Below are 22,055 nucleotides of genomic sequence, written 5' to 3' on the forward strand. Positions count from 1 at the left end.
TGTGTTTTGGCTGGTGGTAACCTCAAGTGACCTGACAGCATGTGGTGTGTTTGTGCCCCCCCTCCCCTCACATCCAGCCTTTCCCACCGGCTTCCCGCACCGCGAGACGCAGCGATGCCCGAGCAGAGGGAGGACCCGTATCCGTCTCCGTCCCGCCGCCTCGGCCTGGCATCCCTCCGCCTCCAGACTCTGAAGCCCGGCCACGACTTCCCATGAGGCCACCACCAGAACTCAGCTCGACCGCTCTGTATGGGGCCTCTCACATATGAAGTAGGTTCATTATGTGGTCTGTCTCCATCTGGACGCCTGGACAATGAGTTTGGGTTGTTCAGTGGGTGAAATCGGTTTATAACTTGATGGGATGATGGAAATTTGCTTCACCGTCAGGACCCATTTAGGTGTTGCCAGACATTTCTGTTACATAAAATATATTTTTTTCTTCAGATTTTTCTCCCTATTTTGCTTTCTCTTCTGAAATACTGGATATATTCACATTTTCTGGCCTCTAAAAATCCTTCAAGTGATCTGAGAAGGAAACAGTCCACACTGAGTTCATAACCTGTGATGAGGGGTCACAAGTAGACTTACTTTATTTACAGGTTTCACAGGTAAAAAAAAAAACAAAAAACCTTGGGAACCACTGGTCTATCAAACAGTTATTCAATTAATTATGTAGTTGATCAGCAGGAAATTATCCAACAACTATTTAGACAATTGCTGCTTTTCGTTTTTATCATTGTAAATTGAATATCTGTGAATATCTTTGAATTTTGGACTTAAGGTCTGACAAAACCAGCAATTTGAAGATGACAACTTGGACTGTCGGAAATTATTAGAATTTCTCACAATTTTCTGACTTTTCATAAATCGAACTGAAAAAGTTCATGTTCAGATTTTATCTGTAAGGCACCATTTCATACAGACACAGTTCAAAATGCTTTACAGGAAAATAAAACAATATAACATAAAGCCAAATAAGTACATACAGCATGCACATATAAGAACAGCAATGCTGAAACACAAGTAAGTTGCTTAAGGAGAATGCTTAACCAAATAAAAAGGTGTTTATGTTGCTTTTAATTGAACATAATGTTTAAAAATGCTGTAGGTAAATGAAAGAGACTGATGTCATGTGACCTGAGAGGCTTGCTGGGTTTGTGAAGTGAAAGCATGTCTGATGTGTACTGTGGAGTAAAAGGACCATTAAGAGCTTTTTATACCAAAAGAAGGATCTTAATTGTATTCATAAAGCAAGTAGTCAGTGGAAGTTTGTGAGGACCAGAGTGACCTGGTCTATTTCTTTTTTTGTCTTTGTGCAGCAGCTTTCTGAATGAGCTTCATTCTATGTCTGGTTTTAACAGGAAGACCAGCTCCCTCATGACAGAGAGATGCATACGTTTCTTATCAGACTGGGACGGAAAGCCTCTGATTTCAGAGATATTTCTTAGATAATGAAACACAGCGACCTCAGTGATGCTGTTGATATGATTCTGTAAACTAAAAATGCCATCTAACCACAACCACTCTACCTGATTGCTCTTTTCCTCCCTTTTCCTCTCAGTTGACATGGAGGATGAAGATGGGACTTGTCTACTTGATGTTTTGTGGTGAGTTTGTCTGACTCTTACTCGGAGACAGCAGCAATGAACATGAGATCATTAAAAGTGATAAGACAAATTGAACATTGCTTGCTATGTAAGACTTGGTACATATATTTTAGTCTAATGTGTTATTAACTGTCACTTTGCTCCTGTTGTTGCACCAGATATTCACAGGGATTTAACAGATTTTGATTCTGATTATAATCTCTTCTCTCTCTTCGTCTTCGCAGTGACCCCCAAGCCCTGAACGACTTCCTTCATGGGACCAATGAGGTAACAAAAGGGCCTTAAATAGAGAGGGACTCAAATAAAAAAAATCAATAGTGCAAATGATAAATTTGAGATGGAAATATTTCTTGGCACACGCTCATGTGAGATGTGTGGAGGAGGAGGGCTGACAGTGTGAGAGTCCTAATGTAATATTCTGCAAGCATTTCTCACCACGACTGTGCGAGCCCGAACTAAAATCGACTGATTTCATCCCACCAGCTGCAGACTGAAGACCTGCTCATTAACTCCTCCTCTGGGGAGCCCTCCCTCTTCACAGATGCCCCGGTGAGTGTCTGGATCCACAGCCAGCAGCGTCACAACAACCTACATTTTCCCCGAGGAGAATCATTTTTTTCTCTCCTTCTGTGCCTGAAACAGCTTCCTGTTAACTCCTGCTAATTATACACTTCTCTCCTCTTTTTCACTATTTGTCCTTTCTCCTGTTGTCTGTTCCTCTCTCCCTCTCTCCCACTGTTCTTCTGTCCCCTCCAGAGCCCCGTCTCTCTGCTGGGAGATGGCAGGGATTCCTCTGACACGCCTCCACCCGGGTGTGTGGATTTGTCCTTCCTGGAAGAGGCCCTCCTGTCATCGCCGGAGGGCGGAGAAGACCCACAGGTGGTGCAGGGTGGGCCAGCTGTGGAGCCTGGATGTGAGGCAAAGAAGGGGGAAGTGGAGGAAGCGGAGGAGGCGGAGGTGGCATGTGATATCCTCCAGCAGAGCTTGCAGGAGGCTGACATCACTGAGCAGACCATGGCTCTGGAGGCAGGTCTGGCCCAACCAGGGGACAGTCTGTCCCTTTACTCACCTGCCCCTCTCCTTTCTCCACCCACTGTACCATTTGTACCCAAGTCTGTGACCTTGCCTGTCACTCCGGCATTGCCCAGAGACACCCAGGCAGCAGTGGAGCCCCCCCAGCCCTCCCTCCTGGCTGTCGGGCCTGGCTGCCCTTCTTTAAAACCTGCTGCCCCTCCTCAGCTGATGGGGCTCCTGCCTGGAAATGTTTTCCCTACTCCTTCTCCAGAAACCTCCTTCTCTCTGAGTCCTGTTCAGGGCTCCAGTATGATCATCCATAAGGCCGTGCCCAGTGTGACCAGCCGTCCTCTTTTCACCCCAACCCTGAGAGCAGCAGCAGCGGCACCAGGCATCGTTCTGCAACGTGCCCCTCTTCCCATTCAACCCAAGCTGCCCATAAGCATTCAGCCCAGACTGGTTCAAATTAGCCCCAAGCCGTCTGGGCAAAAACCCACTCCAGGCCTCACGTTTGTACCTGGAACTGCCTCACCAAATATTTTACTGTCTCAACCTCCTGTCCAGAAGCCTGCAGCTCCACCACCGCAGCCCACCCAGCAGCTCCCAAAGCCGGTCAGCTTGCAGCTGGTGAACCAGGGCGGCTCCTTTGTGCTCCAGCCTCAGGGACTCTTCCAAGGCCAAAACCAGTTCCTTCTTCCGGGCCAGTGCCCTGTTACAATCTCCCAGCCTGCCAGTGGAGCTCGACCTCTGCTGACTACCAGTCACCAAGGCCCGTCGGTCCACAGCGTGACTCCCTCCAGTGGGCAGCTTGTAGATGGCTCTCAGATCCTAACTGTACCCCAAAGACAGCTGAACTTCAGCCCTGTCTTCACCACCCCAGCAGGGCAGCTAGCTCTCCGCCAGGCCACTGTGCTTTCAGGACCTTTGCAGCTACAGTCAGCGCCCCCTACTGTCTTCCAGATGCCGGCACAGCTGGCTGGAACCTACACTCCAGGAGGGCAGGGGCAGCGTGCCACCCTGGTCCACAGTCCCGCTCTGGGAAACCACATTACCTTGATCAACAGCTCTGGGGTGCTTCCCCCAGATCTCACTTCCATCTCGATCGTTAATGGTCCCTCAGTAGTTCAAGGGCTGCCTTTCGCTGCCCAGGCCCAGGCTCCTCAGGCAGGAGTGACAGAAGGACAGCTGAGCCTCCAGCAGGCCTCGGTGGTGCTGCTTCCAGAGAGAGCTGTCCCAGAAGAGAGGAGCAGCTCAGAGGAGACTTTCCACCAACTACCACAGGTGAGGTGCCACCTCTTCAGTCTCACAAGCTCTGGAGGGCAGGTGGGGTGATGTGGATAAAATCTTCTATCACAGTATATATAATTTCATATTGCAATAGAGGTGTACATTATATCATGATATAGTAGATCTTTGGGAAGTTCAACTGAGAAAATGTTTGTAGATATAACATGCAAGTGGGAAATGTTTTTTTGGCTTATGTAGCAAATGAAATACCTTAAAAATGAAGATACTTCATCACATTGGTGCAGAAATCTTGTCAATAGCCGTGTTTTAACTGCAGGATCTTTTCTCTGGTACTAAGAACGTTGTGAGGAACTCACTTCCTCTACCTGCGTTTCCACCAGAGGGACCAGGGTCTAAAGTAAGTTCCAGGGAGATTGTTTTACCCCCCCCACCCCCAAAAAGTCCCTGCCCGTAGGGGCAGGGGAGTACTTTCCAAAAGTACAGGAACTTTGGGGGCAGGGTTTGTAGTACGGCTGCTTCAACTTGTGTGCCGCTTCATTCATAAAACAAGGAAGTACCCTCGCATTGATTTAGGACCAGTTTAGGACCAGAGGAAGACATTTCTCTCCGTTTGTTACTGTTAAGAGTAAAGTAAGGTATTGTTGTCAGCTTCCCAGCTCATTTTAAAAGAGAGTGAGAGAAAAAAAGAGATAGCGTGAGTGAGCCGAGAGCACCAGAGAGTGAGCGAGAGAGAGCAGCGAGTGATCGAGCGAGCTAGAGAATGAATGAAAAGAGGGAGCAGTGGTAGAGAGAGCAAAGCAGTGAATAAGAGAACTAAAACGTTATTTTCTGAATGTTTCACAGCGGATTTGTTCTCAAGCAGAAATAAATAACTATCAAATACTCAACAGATGTTATACTGTGGACACAGATGCTCTTAGCTTTAGTTTAATTCCCCTCCTCTGCATTTCTCCTTTTCATTCATTCATTTCATCCAACTCATGCAGCAGTAAATACAAAGAACAGGACAAATCTGTGTTGTTGTTTCCTCATGTGTTAATACTGCGTCTCTAAATGCCGCCATCATTTTTAAATTCCTCATGGGCCTAATTTGCATGATCGACCTGGTTCTTGGACTTGAAAGTTCCAAGTTTAGTCCCTGAAATTAGTTCCTCTGGGTCCAAAGTACCTACAACTTTTGGTGGAAACGGGGCTATTCCAACACATTCCTGGTCATTAGTTTTCAACTTCTGCCACAATTACTTAATTCATCCAGAGGCATATATACCTGCTGACAAATCATATTGCCCAACCATACCTGGAGGTAACATGCTGTTGTTAGAGTTTAAACCAGATTTACACCAGGATAACCTTGGAACTGTACTCATAGCATAGAGTGACAGTTTGAACAGTAACTTAAAGGACCATACCAGTGTTTTATCATGTTTTAGTCCCATGACTGAAATCACATTTACTTTACATCACAGCTAACAATTTTGCAAACTATACTGCTGTGTTTTTGCAGTTTGAATGTGTTTTGTTTACTGTTCCAGATGTGCATTGATTTCTTATCATTTCCATTCAGTATGAAAAACAGTTAGCAGACTCATGAAACTTGCTTGGATGGTGTAATCCAACACATTGAACATCAAGTCTGCATTAATGTTTCTCAAAGTTACATTATCATTATGAGGTTATGCACTGCAAACTTTTTAAATCAATATGCACATAAACTTTATTATTATATTCTTCTTTTGGAGAGACTTAGATCAATTGGTTTTGACACAAATGCATGTAAGTGGTTTCACAATTATGTTGCTGGTAGAACTCAAGCAATAATTGCAGATGGTCAGCAATCTAGCTTCCTTGAAGGGGTGCCACAGGGCTCAATATTTGGTCCTATCCTTTTTACATTGATATAAATTACTTGGGCTCATTTGTTAGTAACAGCTCTATTCATTATTATGAGTAATTTACTCATTGGTCCCCTCTATTGACAAAGCTTTGTCTAATTTAAAGTCAGATTTTGTTTATTCAAAAGGCCCTGATTAAACTTAAGCTTTTACTAAATTCAGATAAGACTAAGTTTCACTATTAGTACAATAACTGGAGCTCAAATTAAAGAAGTCCCATGTTATAAATACCTGAGTATCTGGTTAGATGAAAAATTGTCTTTTAGAACTCATGTTGAGAAACAGACTAAAAGGCTTAAGTTTAAAGTAGGTTTCTTTTTTTCTTTTTTTAGAAATAAGCAGTGCCTCTCTTCTAACAGTAGGTTGTAGTTTGTACAGGCAACATTTTTATCATTTTTATCAGTGCTTGACTGCAGATGTAATTTACATGCATGCTGCTGCCCATCCCCTCAAACCCCTTGATGCTGTGTATCACAGTTCTCTAAGATTTATTACAGCTGACAGTTTTACGACCCATCATTGTATCTTTTATGAGAGAGTGGGATGGACATCACTTAACACTGGAAGGGAACAACATTGTCTCCTTTTTATTTATAAAGCCATCCTAAATAAGCTGCCATTTTATTTATCATCACTTTTAAGACTTAGAAATATGGGATACCACACTCGTTCACAAGAATGCATTACCTTGGATATCCCATATATGAACACAGAACTGGGAAAATCTATCTATCACCTCACTATGATAGTATAACTTAATTTTTTTTTTTTTTTAAATGTGTGCAGATTTTCATGGATTAACCAATTCAAGCAACTTTCCAAAGTCAGCTTATTTTCATGTAGAATGGAAATTAACAGAAACCAGAGGATGTCTGGAATGGTAGAAAATGCTTAAAAATGGTCAGCAGGAAATTAGAATATAATGGATTTATTAGCTAAAACATAACACACAAGTTTGGTCCTAAAACTGATTTAATGTACATCGGACAAAAATTGCTGCTCCACTGCTCATAAAGGGTTAAAACATTTGAGCATCTAACACTTTTCGTTACACCCCAATAAGTGATATAAAACTGTTTTTTTTTTCTTCAAACTGATGATAGAAAAGAGTTTGCTCTAAATGAGGTGTGTCCAGAATTTCAACACACTTGATTGTTTCAACTTGTAAAGCAGTGCAACCAGTTTTCTGCATTATGTGAGTCAAAGTTGACATACACTTTAAAATATGTCTTTCATACTGTGTTTAATTTCTTCTTTTTTTTTTATTAAAACATTCAAATACTAGTTACATCAGACAAGTAGCAACCCCTTAAAATTGTTGTTATCATCAAGGGAATTTAAATAAAAGTTTGTTAAAGTTTTTGTCTAAATCTCCTGGTTGTTGTTTAAGTGACAAAGCCAGTCTCTCTGGCCCACTCTCAAAAAAAACCTTGAAAAGTATTTGAAGGAGTTTTAATGCTCTGTTATTTTTGGCTGTCATCTCCTTTTTGCAGTCCTATGGACATGTTCTCCAGCACGTCGCAGTGCAGCCCACTGCTGCAAGGCTGCAGTCCTCATCTCCTCCTGTAGTTACAGTCCTGCAGGCCCCTCCTGAACAACCTCTGGCCCCCGATCCAGCTGTGGAGATGCCTAAACTTTTGATGCCCCCAGCCGACATGACCCAAGTAGTGGAGGAGGTGACCCACTCGATGAATCAAAACCAGGCCTTTATGCAACATCTGCAACAGGTCAGAGCTTCAGTTAACTCCTGCAGATTATTTTTAGTGATGAAATGCTGATGCTGACAGTGCCCCTCCTCAGTGATGTGTTTAAAATAATATTAATAGTAATAGTTTTAGTTTATGATTGTGTTAGTAATAGGACTAGGCAATAATTCAATATTATTAAAAGTTAAACACATGTTCAAAAAAAGGTTGAGGACAGGAGTCAGCATGGAAACAAAAGTGAAAGTCTGAAAACAGTGTTGGATAAAACACAATTTCTTGTTATTATAGAATGATGCGATATAAACAAGCGTTACACCAGAGGCATGTAAAAAAAAGACTACAGTAAGAACAAAACTGGAATCACAAAATTGCCGTCATGCCAAGAAGAAACAAAGTATCACCAGTGAAATAACAGCACTAAATCTCGATAGGGAGTATAACACAGTAATTAATGTAGTAAAACTATAACACCTCTAGCCCCCTAAAGGATCTATAATATCTATATCTGTAAGATTTATCTACTTGTAGTGATTTATTTTCTCTCTTGGTCATTTTTACCACAGCAAGCACTTAGTTCTCCTATCACATCTGAGTTGTTGGTTGGAGCATTGCCAGTGGTGCCGATGGAGTCCCTCGCTTCCCCCGTGGCCAGTGAGAGAGAGACCCAGCAGCAGACACATGCAGTCACCGGTCAGGACGCCTGCACCGGGATGTCTGATCAGTGTGTTGAAGCTTCTCCGCTTCCCTCAGACCCCGACGACACACAGCTGCTCTGCTCCTCTCCTCCGATTCAGGATACAGGGAGAGCAGCTTCAGCAACGTTCTCCCCTCCAGCTGGGCCTCAGATCACTCAGATTACCCTGCCTGGACCTGAGAGTTCAGTCCCCCAGACCACAGCTCCCCAGCCCCACACTGAGCCACAAGTTCAGTACCAGGTTCCTCATCAGCTCCAGGTCTCACAGGCCTTATTTGCCCAGACCCAAGTACAGATCCAGTCATCTGTTTCCCAGCCTTTGCCCCAGGTCCAGGCGTCAGTTTCCCACCCGCAGGTGAAGCTCCAGGCCCAGCCGTCTGTTTCCCAGCCTCAGTCCTTGGTCCATACTTCAGTAAACTCCCCTCTGCATGTCAGCGTCTCGGTGCCTCAGCAGCAGCCTGATCCCACAGCTGCGTCTGCGAGTCTCTCCAAAGGAGGAGACGACTCCACTGTCCAACAGCACACACAAAACAGTGAGTTTCACCTGCTGGTTTGTAAAACACACCACTAAAATATGACACAAAACAAGGTGCTTTTTATGTCTTTCTAACCATTTTCACTTTTTCTCCCTCTTCATTGCTGTTACCCATCACAATCATTGCTTATACTTCATCATAATCTGCAATCCAATCACCATCATCATCATCATTACCACAACCACTTCCACCATCATTTTGTGTCCCTCCTCAGAGCCAACAGCTGCCTTGGCCGTGGAGAGTAAAGCATTTACTCTCGATGTCCGTCCACCCTCTCCTGCAGCCCAGAGTGTCCAGGCTCACGGGCCCCCGGCTCCCAGGGAGTGTGCCCCCATCCCGACCAGCCAGCAGACAGTCACCAAGGTGAGAGAAGGCAAACACCCATTCACTATTATAAATTTAAAATAATACAACTTAATGCTGGAAAAGACTCCTATATATCCAATTTTGTATTGCAAATGTTAGTCTTCTTGTATCTTAAGTCTACAAAAGTTACAATTCTTTATGTGCTAAAAATAGAGAATAAAAAGGAACGAAGTAGAGAGTAGCATTGTAGCTTCCATCAAATGTATTTGACTGAAAAATGCATCATTTCAAACCTACCAGATTTTAATTAGGCAAATGGACAACATGACATATATATAGACACAAAATTTGTGAAAAATTAATTAATCATCCTGACATCACATCAATCAAAGAATTACAACCTTAAAAGAATATGTACAATTCTTGGTATGACTTATGTCAAGGTAAAATTATTTCTTTATTACATTATCAGGGCCTAAAAGTATCACAAAAACAGTCAGTTATTCTACAAAATATCTTCCCAAAAAATAATAATTCAATTTTTAATAGTTAATTAATAATAGTTCAATTATTTATTGTAAAATATACATTACTGAAAAAGAAAGATACAGTATAACAAGGCAACACTAGAAAATGTAATTGACCAAATAGACACATTTGATATAGACAAAATTTACATAAACACAATTTAACTCGACAAAATTTAATTTGGGGTAATTTGAATTAAATAAAATTGTGATTTGCTTGATGAAGACCCGGTAGGGTTGAAACGTTGCTTTATGGGAGCTGAAATCCAGCGTGCAGACACTCTACTGGCGTAAACATAGGATGGGACACAACTAACTGTTTGTTTATAAAAATAAGGAATGTAATGCTAACATAACATATGTAACAAGATATAGATATACTGGTTTGCTCCTTTATATGATATATAATGTATTTTTTAATTGTGCATTTTGTTGTATACTAAGAATAACTGATATTAAAGGCCGTACACACCTATGATCCACCACACAGGTGTTTTTTTACTTATTGTGCCTGATGAGACCTCTGAGGACTTTGTACAAACCGCATATTAGTCTTGTTACCTGTGTACATCTTTGTCATTCTTATTGGTTCATGTAGTTTGGTGCCCTCGTGTAATTCCAGCATCATCAATCCAGCATCAGGTCTAATCAGCCTGAACTAGTAAAAACAACTGTGTGTGTGTGTGTGTCTGTGTGTGTGTGTGTGTGTGTGTGTGCAGGTCTGTTAATGTGAGTGAATCGGCCCCAGTGTTGCAATAGAGATGGCAGCCTTTGAAACGATTCATTTTTTAAATGCAGCAAACTTGTTATTAATGACTTCAAAATGCACCCCTGTCTCCCGTCCTTTGATCTCATCCAAAATGTTATCTGGATGCCAGCTGGCAGGTCTGGAGCAGCGGAGAGAGGAGAGGCTCACACCAGCACTACGCAGACACAGGTGAGACACACACACACACACAGCAGCGACCGATACTCATCCTCATCCTCATCCTCAACATCCTGATCTGAAACTATGAGATAGATAACTTCACTCAAGCGTAGAGCTAATAATTCTCAGACTCACATCAGTTTGTTTTGTTTTTTCACATGGATGTCATTGACTTTTAATAACAGGAAATTGGCTGAAATGGAAACATGAAATAAACCAAACAATGAAGATGCATGGAAAATTATTGTATACAGAGTCGATGCCAGTTTTCTTTCTGTTTCCTGAAATACAAAAAGAAAAAAGAAAGAATAGTGTAACATCCTATCAGATATGCATTTGGAGACAACAGTTTACAGTCATTCCAAAACCTGTCTCATAGGTTTGTGCTCTCTTCTGTTTCATCGACGCCCCAAACAGACAACTCTCAACCAACATAAGAGACCTCTGGAGATCTCTTCAATTTTATTTGCAAGTCAAGCATGTGCTAGTAGGAGTAAAAATGAAGGGTTTTTACTTTTACTTGCAACTTAAGTGTAAAATTTCATTGATAAATACAGAGCCAAATCTGTTTCAGTAATAACAGCAGTTTATGTTACACAGAGGGACAGTTGTTTCTACCTCTAATGATTTTTTAAAGACTTGATTGCTCCATCAGGATTTTACTTGTCCTGCTGCAGAGAAGCTTGTATACCTCAGTAAAAATCATCCAGTTCATTAACTAATTTATTAACAGATGGCTGCTTTCACATTACTGTTATCCAGACTAATGTTTTAATCTGAGTCCTCTGTGATTCACTACTACTGTTACCACCACTACTTAAAGATACGTTTATTTTTCAAGTCTGTTTTAAGACAATACTCAGGTGCCCAAATGGATGCTCACACAAATTTTGCTTACTGCTATTAGAAGATCTCCAAATGTGCTTACAAGGGGACAAAATCTACAGACCTCGTTTTAATTAAAAAAATATTTAGTTAATCTGAAGCTTATATGAGGCTTCAGCTGTCTGAGTTAATCAAAGAAAGTGGATATCTGCCACATTTACAGTCTCTTTAGTGAAAGAAATCCCTCTTTGTGGAAGGGTTGTAACAAAAAGAGGGAATTTGGCACTAAAAAGACTGAGACGTTGAAAGATATCTCCTTGATTTGACTAATTTGGACGACTGAAGCTTCATATTAGCTTCGGATAAACTTTTAAATACGTTTTTGCACAGAAGGAGGACTGTGGATTTTGTCCTCCATCATTTACATTGTTAGTGCATTATGAAGGGATCTTCTAATGGTCAGTATGAACAGGAGGAATGATTACAGCAAGAAAAAGTCAATGTTAATGACTGTTGTTTTAGGACAGACTTGAAAAATTGAGAACTTATAATTTAATATTACTAATATTTCCTACTACGACTAAATCTATTACTTCTACTACTGCTAAAGCTACTACTACCATTACAACAACAACTAGAATACTGCTGTTTCTAGTAATATTAATGCTACTCTGACTGCTACTACTACTACTTATGAAACCATCACTACTACTTCTACCATACTATTACTACAAGTACTATGGCTGCAACTGATAATTATTCCCATTGTCTATTAATTTGTCAAATATTTTTTTATCATTAATCGAATAAATGGTCTGGAAAATGCCATAAATTAATGAAAGATGTGCATCACAGTTTCCCAGAGCTTCAAGTGACATCTTGAAATTATTTGTTTGGTTCGACCAACAGTTCAAAACCCAAAGTTATTCAACTTACAATGATATAAAACAGAGAAAAGAAATAAATCCTCATATTTGTGAAGCTAGAACCAGAGAATATGTTTGGCCTTTTTTGCTTTAAAAATTACTTAGAAGATTAATAGTTTATTAAAATTGTTTTTATTACTTTTCTGTCTATTAACTAATCAATTACTTGACTAACAATAGAGATACTACTGTTATTACTGCCATTATCATCACCATTATGACTGCTACTGTTCCTGCCTATTGCTTTCATACCAGCTTACCGGGCTCATGTGTGGCATCATATTTTTCTTAGGAAATACTTGTAATTCAGAGCAGCAGATGTTAAATGGTAAATATTCAAAGAACTGAGTACACACTGAATCACGTCTGCGTTAGAGTGTAACAGAACAGAAAAGACTTCAAATGAAAGTGACTCTGGTCTTCAGGCTGTTGTCAACAGCAGCTCCGACTAACACCGAGCGTCATTGTGCTCGTCAGGTTCCAGCAGCAGCTTTGTTTGGACCACAGAGCGGTCCAGAGCCCGTTCACCGGCCCGGCCTTCACCACCCTGAAGGACACTGTGAGACGCCTGCTGCCGTACCACACCTGCGCCGGTCACCTGCCCACTCAGGATGACTTCAATTTAGGTCAGTGAGCTGCGGTTGATTTTCTCTGACCTGTGCTGCCAAAATGATTCATGTTTCCTTTTCTGTGGATATTAACTGAAGTTTCTTTCCAAATTGAACCATCTGCTGTTTATATCAAAACAAACTGACAGCAGCTGGTAACTTAAGTCCTTAGATGACAAAACAAGAACACATACGGTACAACTTAGATACTGAATGACGTCAGGGATATGCTACAAATAAGCAATATATCCTGGTTGTTACAGCATATACAGCTGTATGTCTGCCCAACCAACAAGGAGGTGTGTGTGTGTGTGTGTGTGTGTGTGTGTGTGTGTTCGTGTGTGTGTATGACACAGGACAGGTGAAGGACTCAGTGTTTTCTCAGATGTTGCTTATATATTGTATTGTGTCATTTTGAAGATTGCTGGAGCTTATTTTATGTTGTATCATGCTATTCTGATGATTGTTGGAGCATCTGATGTAAGACGAATTTTCATGTGAATAAAATTTTATCTTATCTTTTAATTAGAAACTGGCGCCAGTCAGTGTGTCATCCTCTGATATACAGTATGATGGACAACGTTAAGTCCACATAGTGGACAATGGGGACTGTACACAGTGACAATAAATTAACAGAAGAAATGTGAATGTAACAGAAAATGTGTAGTATTTATTTGACAATTTAAAATATTTATGTAGACAACAAAAGGTTTCTCTGAATGTGGGGAGAATAGGACAAAATGGTTGTATCAAAATCATTAATTTGAATAAAACAATCCTTGGCTGTAACCAACCTACATGAGGAAGGAAAAACAGAGAAAAAGCAGCCCTTTACTGGCGTGCAACAGACTCTGCGCAGTGTGATGATTTACATTTTGTCATTTGGCACTTTGACACTTTTATCCAACGTGACTTACAAGCGAGGCGAGACAATCAAGAAATAGAGGACAGTGACTCAAAAAGAGCCGTGGTATAAATTCTCAAGCAGCTGACTTTACATATTTTACATATTTATTTCGATCAAGATTACACTGGTTGTTTGTGGAAAGCCCTCAGACTGAGGAAGCTCTAATGCAACATTTTGCACTGAAGTAGAAATGATAATATGAGTAATATCACTCTGGAGTTTTAGTGATGATCTGAATCATGTTTCAGAAGATTTTTTTCCCACTTTGTCAATAATAAAAATTTGTTTTTGAAATTTTATTTTTGGTAAGAAAATTTAAAGGTTAATCCAAAAAAAATCCAAAAACCCAAATTAGGTGTAAAGCATAACTGTATACATATGTTACTTTATTTAATTTTTTTTTATTGAATGTTAAACTTAAACACATTAAACATGAACATTATAACAATGTGCACAATATCCCCCCACCCTAGCAAAAGAAAACAACAGCAAAAAAACAAATAAAAATATAATAAATGAAATAAATAAATTAAAATAAAGCAGAGCACAGTTTCCAACATTTCTATATAAAGGTTTCATATCTGAGCAAAGTTCTTGTCTTGTCTTCTGACAGTAGAAGTTAATCTCATACATACATTACTTGACTAATGACGGGATCAATCCTATATCAGGGTGTAATTATTTCATGTAGATATTTATTCAGAGTGTGATGATGTTCTTCTTCCCACAGTGGACCAGGAGTTTGACACCGTGTCTGGTTTCCTGCTGAAACGCACCAAGGACATGGTCAACAAATACAGGCAGCTACTGGTTAGAGAAGCCCAGGTACGACACGCAGCATCACTGATATTAATGAACCCACAATTCAGTCAGTTCAAAAAGTTTATTCTCAAACAGTTCTGAAGGTTTCACGTAACAAAGATTGTGACATTTGGGATTTAATTTTAAATTACAAAGTTACACTTCATCACTATTTTTGCTTAGAAGCTTAAGCAGAAGAAAAAAGTTGTGATATTTCAAGAATAAAGTTGTAATTTTTTGAGAAAAAAGTTGTGATTTTTTTGATTAAAAAACAGAATATTTTGAGAATAAAGTTGTAATTTTTAAAGGAAACTTGTAAGGTGGTTAAACCGGTAAGTTCTGGTCATCAACATCACTCATTTGACACACAAAAGCTTTCAGACTGCTCTCATCTGTTTACTACTGAAATATTGAAATATTACGACCTTTTCCCTGTTGTACATTTGTAATTCGGCAGCTCGGACCTAAATGAACCAAACACAAAGTAATCTTCTTGGTACAGTTTGGAGCAGATAGAACAAACAGTGTGTGTGATGGGATGTGAACTGGTTTCCACAGCAGGAGAGTCCCTCAGCAGAGATGGTGATGCTGGAGCGTCTCTTCCTCCAGGCAGAGCGATACGCTTTAGCAGAGGACAGACGGAGAGCCCGCAGAGACCCAGGTCAGTGTCCCAGCGGGAAACACAAACATCATCACCACCTACTTTATTTCACGGCGGTTCTGTGTGTGTGAGTGTGTGTGTGTGTGTGTGTGTGTGCATTAATGCATAAATGTGTGTGTTTAAAAAGATGTAGCTTCAAATCCCAGGACTCAGCCAGGAAATCTGGACAGGGAAATTAGGGGAATTAGTGACACATCTTGACATTCTTCCTCACAAACTAATTTAGCGGCGCCTCAGTGCAGCACTTAACCTCCATATTTGCTCCTGGGAGCAGCTCCCAGGTGTGAATGTGTAATTAAGCTGTGTAAATGTGGAGCAGGGTCGTGCTGAGAGAGACTACACGATGATGAAAAAAATGACATGCGAGAGGAAATTAAAGCGGGGTTGTTATGTTAATTAAAAAGTTGGAAAAGGGGAAGGAACCTCTTGAAAACTGTTAAATGTCAGCTGCATGTGGACAGCAGGGACCACTGAGGGAATAATAACCCCGAAATAGAAGAGATTCTGTTATCATACAAAACTCAAGTGATCGCTGACGGTAGACAAAACAAAACCTCAAATGTGTTTATTTATGTTGCCTCTCTGGCTTTGGGGTTAAGACACTGACTGTCAGCTGCAGCGTCTCTAGTTTGAGTCGCACCGTCCAATCTCTGCTGTCAGAATCTCTAATAAACGTATAAAATGCCCAAAAATATATTAAAAATTATTCATTTATTTATTCATTTTACAGGCAAGGACAGTGCACATTGTTAAACATTGCATCTATTAGCTGAAAGACTCTTTTTCATCCTGAGTCACTTGACAGATGTTTACATAGTTAAAATTAAAGGGGAATTGTGCAGAAAGCTAAAAGAAGCAGGACCGTAATTAACTTGGAAAGATATAAAGGCAAGTTAACCCTCATCCAGAGCAGATTCCCCCCCTACAGTTTTATAATAAGTATCTTCAGCATTGAATAAAACACTTTTCCACACTGTTTTATAGCATCACACACAATAATAATCTGTTCCAGTGCTTTGTTTACTGTGTGTCATCAAATAGAAAATTGTCTGGAAAATATCTTGTGCATCTTTTTAAACAAATGTCATTTAGCCTGGCAGATCTTCAGTCTTTGGAAATTGTCAGTAGAATTAAAGGGTTGGTTGAGCCAAATTATGAAAAACAAATTCATTTTTTTTTTATTACTGTGTCATGCATACAAATATGCCCAGTCAGAATGTTTTAATAGTCATGGGAAGATACCAGTTGTCAATGATCTTAATTAAAGATCTTTTGTCTCTAAATAAGCAAGATGTAACATATGATTGGGGCCATACTTTTGTTCAATATGCATAAATGTCCTTAATTTTGCTTTTGACAGTCTATTTTCAAATTATGTGTCTTAAATCTTGAAAAGTTCTTTGAACTCATGGAGAATAACGGGAATTACTCCACTTATTTATTCTATCCTTCTAATCAGGTGATTCTACGTTATGGTTGTGTGTTGGGTTTAAGGTTAAGGTGAAAATCTGGGAAACTAAAATCGTTCTGCCTGGTCAGATTAGGTGATTTGGGAAATTTGTTCATCTGTGTGAACTGACCCTTTAAAATCTTTTGTGTATGTGGGTCAGCGTGGAGTTTGAAACACGGTGATGCTGGTTAATTATCTCCACTTCTCTTTCCTCCAGAGTCATTTATGATGGCCTTGGCTACGTCTTCCCCTGATGGTGCGCCCTCCTCTGGCCCCTCCCACCTCCCACCCTCTGGCAGCCCCTCCTCTCCACCAGCCTGGACCAGACTGTCCGACCGGCCCCCGGGACTCAAGACGTACCGCTCCAGTTCCCGCGGGGCTCTCAGGCTCACCATCAAGCAGGAGTCCGGCTCCCGTAAGGTGGTTCACAACTCGGCCTGCGACCCGGGACTGAAGAGGGACCACACGGGGCAGCTGACCAACGGCGGCGGAGCTATGAACGAACGCCACTCTCAGGCACCCAACGGAGCACCCCAGCATCCTCAGCACAGCGAGGAGATCTCCAACGGACCTCCGCCCGGTAAAGCTGCTGAGGACGTCCTACAGACAGCACTCTTTGCTAAAATAAAAGCCCCAAATCCTCTTTCTATGCCAGAGCCGCAGGCTGATTGCTTTGAGTTGCCTCCTCGAGACGCCAGCGCCCCAAAACTGAAATGCTACAGGCTGGATGCGTCGCCTCGGCTGGAGCAGCGGTTCAGCCCGCCGCCTCCCCCCCTCCAAGAGGACAACATGCTCAGTGAACATCTACAGAGTGCCATCGACAGCATCCTGGAGCTTCAGCGCCTGCAGGGCCCCTCTGCTGCCCCGACCAGGGCCACGTCAGGCCCTTCACTGGACCAGGCTGTCACCAGCATCTTGGAGGGACACCTGTGAGGTAATCTGCTCTGACAAACGTCCACACAGACACAGAACAACATCTGTCTGAGGCGGAATAAAAAAAAACACAGGAGGAATCTTGACTTCTTGTCTGTTCCCAGAACTAAAAGAGAGATTTCGTTCTGGGTTTCAGAGATCACTTTTAAGAAACTGATTGTTTGAAAGAAGAGAGAGGAGGAAAAAAAATGAAGAGGCACTATAAAGAGATGCATACCAGACAACAGCACTATCTATAGTCCGATAGATGTTAGATACTTCATTTCGATGTATGTTTGTGGAAAAAAAAATCTATTTGAATAGGAGCTATATTGTTTCAGTGGTAGTTAAGTCATTCAGAGGTTTACGACACTGGTGTAACCTTCATCAGCATATAGTATATAAGTAATAGTGAGGATAACGAAAACGTGGAGTAGACTGAGATTATTCAATAGTTTTTTATAAGATTTCTTTCAAAATGTGAATTTTCTTTTGCATAGTGCCAAGCTTCCAGGGTATTTATTTTGATAATCTGTGCCAATTATGTTTTCAGATGAGTTGCATCGAGAAAGGCAGTAAGTTTGTGAGTGTGTGACGAGTGTGTGTGTGTGCGTGTGTGTATGTATGTGTGTGTGTGTGTATTCATTTGGAATAGTTTGCGTGGATCTAAAGAGAGCATGTTGAAAACATTGCATCCAGCGACGGGACAGTACATCCTGCAGGCTCCATCATCTCGGCTTATCGAATGAAACTCCAAAGAATCTGTGACTTGCTACATCCTGAATACACCAGCAAACGTCCGTGTCGTGTCTCTTCCCAGAATACTGGAGTCTGTCCTCGTTAAAGCAGAAAGAACCCGAGGGGGGCACAAAGAAAATTAGGCAGTGCTAATGTGCTTTTTTTTTTTTTTTTTTTTTCTCCTAAGTTTGGACCCTTGTTGTCATTCATGCTGGAGTCTGTTTAGTATTTCTAGTTTTTCTGTCTGTCTCCAGAGACGAGAATGATTTTCCCTTACTGTATGTATTAACATGCAAGCAATAATGAGTTAGGGTTGTTAGGAGCAGTGGTGGTGCAGTGAGGAGGGAGATCTTTGCCTGTCATGCGAATCGCCGTTGGATTTGTTTTTCAGAAATGAGAGATTTCTTATTTTGTCATCAAAGCCCGTGTAGTTTAGAATAAAAAGCGTTTCTAGCTTGTTTCAAGGGCTCGAGGGTCACTTAACGGCATGAAGGACCGTGCAAAAAAAACATCCAGTGTGAGAAAGAAAATCACCAGTTGTTTTTTTTTTTTTTCCCGCGACAGACACTGTACAGAACTTGAGCCTCTCTGCATCATCAAACCTTTGACCAAAAACCGGAGGAATCATCCGCTTCATACAAACCACGTTTAGAGGTTGAGTTCTCTTTTATTTATTAAGTTATCAGTTTGTAGCCCGCTGTACTAAAGCTGAAGATTTATTTCCACGCTGCCGTTGTGGAGCAATATATGAGTTTTGCAGCATCTTATGTTAACGTGACAATCTTTTATCGGTCTGTGTGAAAAAAAATGTGAATTCTGTTCATATGAAATCCGTGAGAGAGTTGAGGTCCATTTATACTGGTTGTACGACTCCCACATGAAACGCGTGCAAAATGTTCTTTGTAGATGGATTTTTACCTTGAAGGTCAAAATGTAAAAGCTGCAAGAATATCTTTAATTTTTTTGTAATATAAAGTGAAAATTTGAGCTTTCGGAGACGCTTATTAGGGGGGGTCGAGGTTTGACTTGCAAATTGGAAACGTTTTAGAATATGCCTTATAGTAATTCAGTGTACCTTTAAGGAAATTGAATCTGCAAAGAAAAGATTATTAATGTGATGTTTTAAATACTGTAACATCTAGTGTTCTGAAATGTGAAAGTAACCTGTCCCTTCCAAAAAAAAAAACAAAAAAAAAAAGGAAAAAAAAGTTGAGATTTGGGGCTAAATCAAACAGGCCTTCTCATTTCTTGTCATTTTTTTTTTTAAATATGTAAAATCGTCTTTTGTTGGAATGAACAAAAGGAGTTATAATATGCAGTAATTTAGTGTTGAAACCCTCTGCATTAGTGCGGGTGGACACACACAAGAGGATTGTTCACAGAATTTGATCCAAAATTGAAAAATTAGTGTCGTTGAGTTTAAAAAAAAACAACAAAAACTGAACTGAACTTCAGGTGTGTTTCCACCCTAACAGAGGTTTCGCTGTAATGCAGTAAAGATGTCAGAGTGTCGTTCACAACACAGGATTGCACTCCTCGTCACCACTTAACTTCTTAAAAAGGGGAATTCCACCAAAAGTCACAAGCGTGTCCCAAAGTTTGTCTAAATTCCTCTTGTTTAATTCAAGATAAAATTCTTTTAAAAAAAGTCAACTTTGCTGGAATCCCCTTCGATGAAGCAGCCTCATGTGCCATTGTTACTGTTGCAAATGTCTGCAGTGTCCAACACTGACCACTAGAAATGTGCTTCATTTTGTCAGCATTTAGGGATTACATCTGCATGTTGAGCCATTTTTGGTATTTATTTGTAAAATGTGTCTCTTATTTTTCCTGACTGAACTGTGAAACCAGGGGAGCTCATAACTCTACACTAATTCAACTTCAGATACAAAAAACATTTGACTGACAGATTGTTCTGATGCCAAAATCAAGAGGCCTTAATTCAGCAAAACTAGATTGTAAAAAAAAAAAAGAAAAAAAAAAAAAGAAGTCATTCCTGACAAAAATCCAACTAAAGACTCCTTTGACCTGAAAGTCACGAGTGATTCATATATGAAATGTTAAGAAAACTGCTTTTGTACTCATTTTTACAGACTATTTATTAAACTGTGATTTTGTAAGAAATAAAAAAACAAACAGTGAATGTGGTTGTGTCTTTCTTAAGCTCATTTATGACAAACTGGAGGATTAATACAAACATGACTTTTTTATTATTTGTATCATTCACAATTTAGGAAAACAAAGACAGCTTCGGGGCTTACATCTGAGCAAATATGAACAAAGACAAAGCAGCTGTTTTCATAATTTAAAGTCTCATATGCTGTAAATAAATTTATCACACTCAAAAGATGCAAGTCTGCTTTGCAAAGGGAGAGGGGGGGGGGGTTTAGTGTTAAAGGTAATTATTATAATCACTCTCAGGAGTTGGCACCTTGTTTTTTTTGTTTCCCCTCCACTGTGCAGTTTGGATTCTGTAAAAAAACGACGTCGTGATGAAACCGCTGTAAACTGAAACGAGGTCACGTCCAGACGCTGCGACGAGTCTCCGCTCAGGTTTTTTGGGGGGGATTAAGAGGCACATTAAAACATGAGCCATGAAGATTTCCCAAAACCGTCGGGAGAATCAGCAGCAGGACGTTTCAACATCAGGAGTTTATTTGATCAACTGAATGAGCCAACTTTGGTCAGCATCGGTCTCCCGCTGCAAAAAAAAAATAAACCAAAACCTTGAGACGGACGAACACATTCAGGCCCAAAGGCACCTCAACATGAAGCTCATCTTCTAAAAAAAAGGAACAGGGCAAAGATGAAATCTCATTTCAAGATGCGTCTGGGAAACTCATCCTTTTATCTATTGACTTAAAACAGACAATAGGCTGAAAACAAAAGCAGGAGGGGAGCGCCAAATAATTTAAGGTCATATTAAAATGACCCTCTCTCTGCAAAGCAAATCATTTATTCCCAGACTGATAGAGGTAATAAGCTGCTAACCTGCAGGGGGGGTGTTGGGAGTTTTCATTAAATTTAGGGGGGGGAATTAAGAGCAGGCTGCAGCTTTTTCTAAAAATCAGTTCGTAAATCCATTTTCAATATCTTTTTTTTTCATAAATAATTATACATTTTCCTTAATAGAAAAAGTGTCCATATGCAATCACATGACGTCCACCATGGCGTTGTTAGTGAAATTAGTGTTTATCAGATTCAGTGCTGGCTTTCCTCTCCGCGGGGAGAGTCTCTCTCTCTCTCTCTGCTTGAATTCATTCGGGGGTCCAGGTGGAAACCTCGCAGCGTCTCACTCGGCGCTCCGGTACGCGCTCATCACAGCCTCGTTAACACCAGAGTGAAAACTTGACAGCAGCCACACGCTGGCGACAACTCGGACTCGTTTTGGTAGATCAGTGCTTTCATCCTGACAGGTAGAACAACAATCTCTTCTGTCCTAAAAAAAAAAAAAGCAATTTGGCTTGTAAAAAAGTGAGAGTGGCCGCTGAAGAAATCAAGCTCCCTGTCCCGTTCTGTAGCTGCTTGTGTCCTTCGCGTGGGGACCGACGGTCAGTTGAGTTTGATGGGCAGGTCCTCTCCGTACTTGCGGAGGAACTTGCTGTGGTTGTGGTCGACGGACCAGAGAGGAGGAAGGTGGCGTGGGTGCATGGTGGTGAGGAAGTGCTGTCTCCAGCGCCGCTCCAGGTCCATCAGGCCCCGCAGGCCCTGTTCAGCGTAAGCGTGCACCACCTTCAGGCCGTGAGGCACGTAGGCCTCGTTGAATATC

At 40.9% G+C, this 22,055-nt stretch overlaps 2 protein-coding genes across 3 annotated transcripts in view; one reads left to right on the forward strand and one right to left on the reverse strand.

Moving 5' to 3' along the window:
• On the forward strand, positions 1 to 20,897 carry si:ch211-168d23.3 (BRD4-interacting chromatin-remodeling complex-associated protein). Its single transcript, XM_044375297.1, has 13 exons — positions 1 to 270; positions 1,562 to 1,607; positions 1,832 to 1,874; positions 2,091 to 2,156; positions 2,364 to 3,902; positions 7,255 to 7,488; positions 8,031 to 8,694; positions 8,912 to 9,060; positions 10,409 to 10,467; positions 12,687 to 12,835; positions 14,455 to 14,549; positions 15,084 to 15,186; positions 16,854 to 20,897. The coding sequence occupies exons 2-13, from the start codon at positions 1,567 to 1,569 to the stop codon at positions 17,567 to 17,569; spliced, it is 3,858 nt and encodes a 1,285-aa protein (XP_044231232.1). The 5' UTR covers positions 1 to 270; positions 1,562 to 1,566; the 3' UTR covers positions 17,570 to 20,897.
• exd2 (exonuclease 3'-5' domain containing 2) overlaps positions 20,474 to 22,055 on the reverse strand; it is an 8,486-nt gene continuing 6,904 nt past the window's right edge. For both annotated transcript variants that reach the window (XM_044375296.1, XM_044375295.1), the window contains exon 10: positions 20,474 to 22,055. In XM_044375296.1, coding sequence (XP_044231231.1) covers positions 21,839 to 22,055 — 217 coding nt within the window. In that variant the 3' untranslated portion in view covers positions 20,474 to 21,838.

This window comes from Thunnus albacares, chromosome 15, assembly GCF_914725855.1.
Source record: "Thunnus albacares chromosome 15, fThuAlb1.1, whole genome shotgun sequence".
Taxonomy (NCBI): domain Eukaryota; kingdom Metazoa; phylum Chordata; class Actinopteri; order Scombriformes; family Scombridae; genus Thunnus; species Thunnus albacares.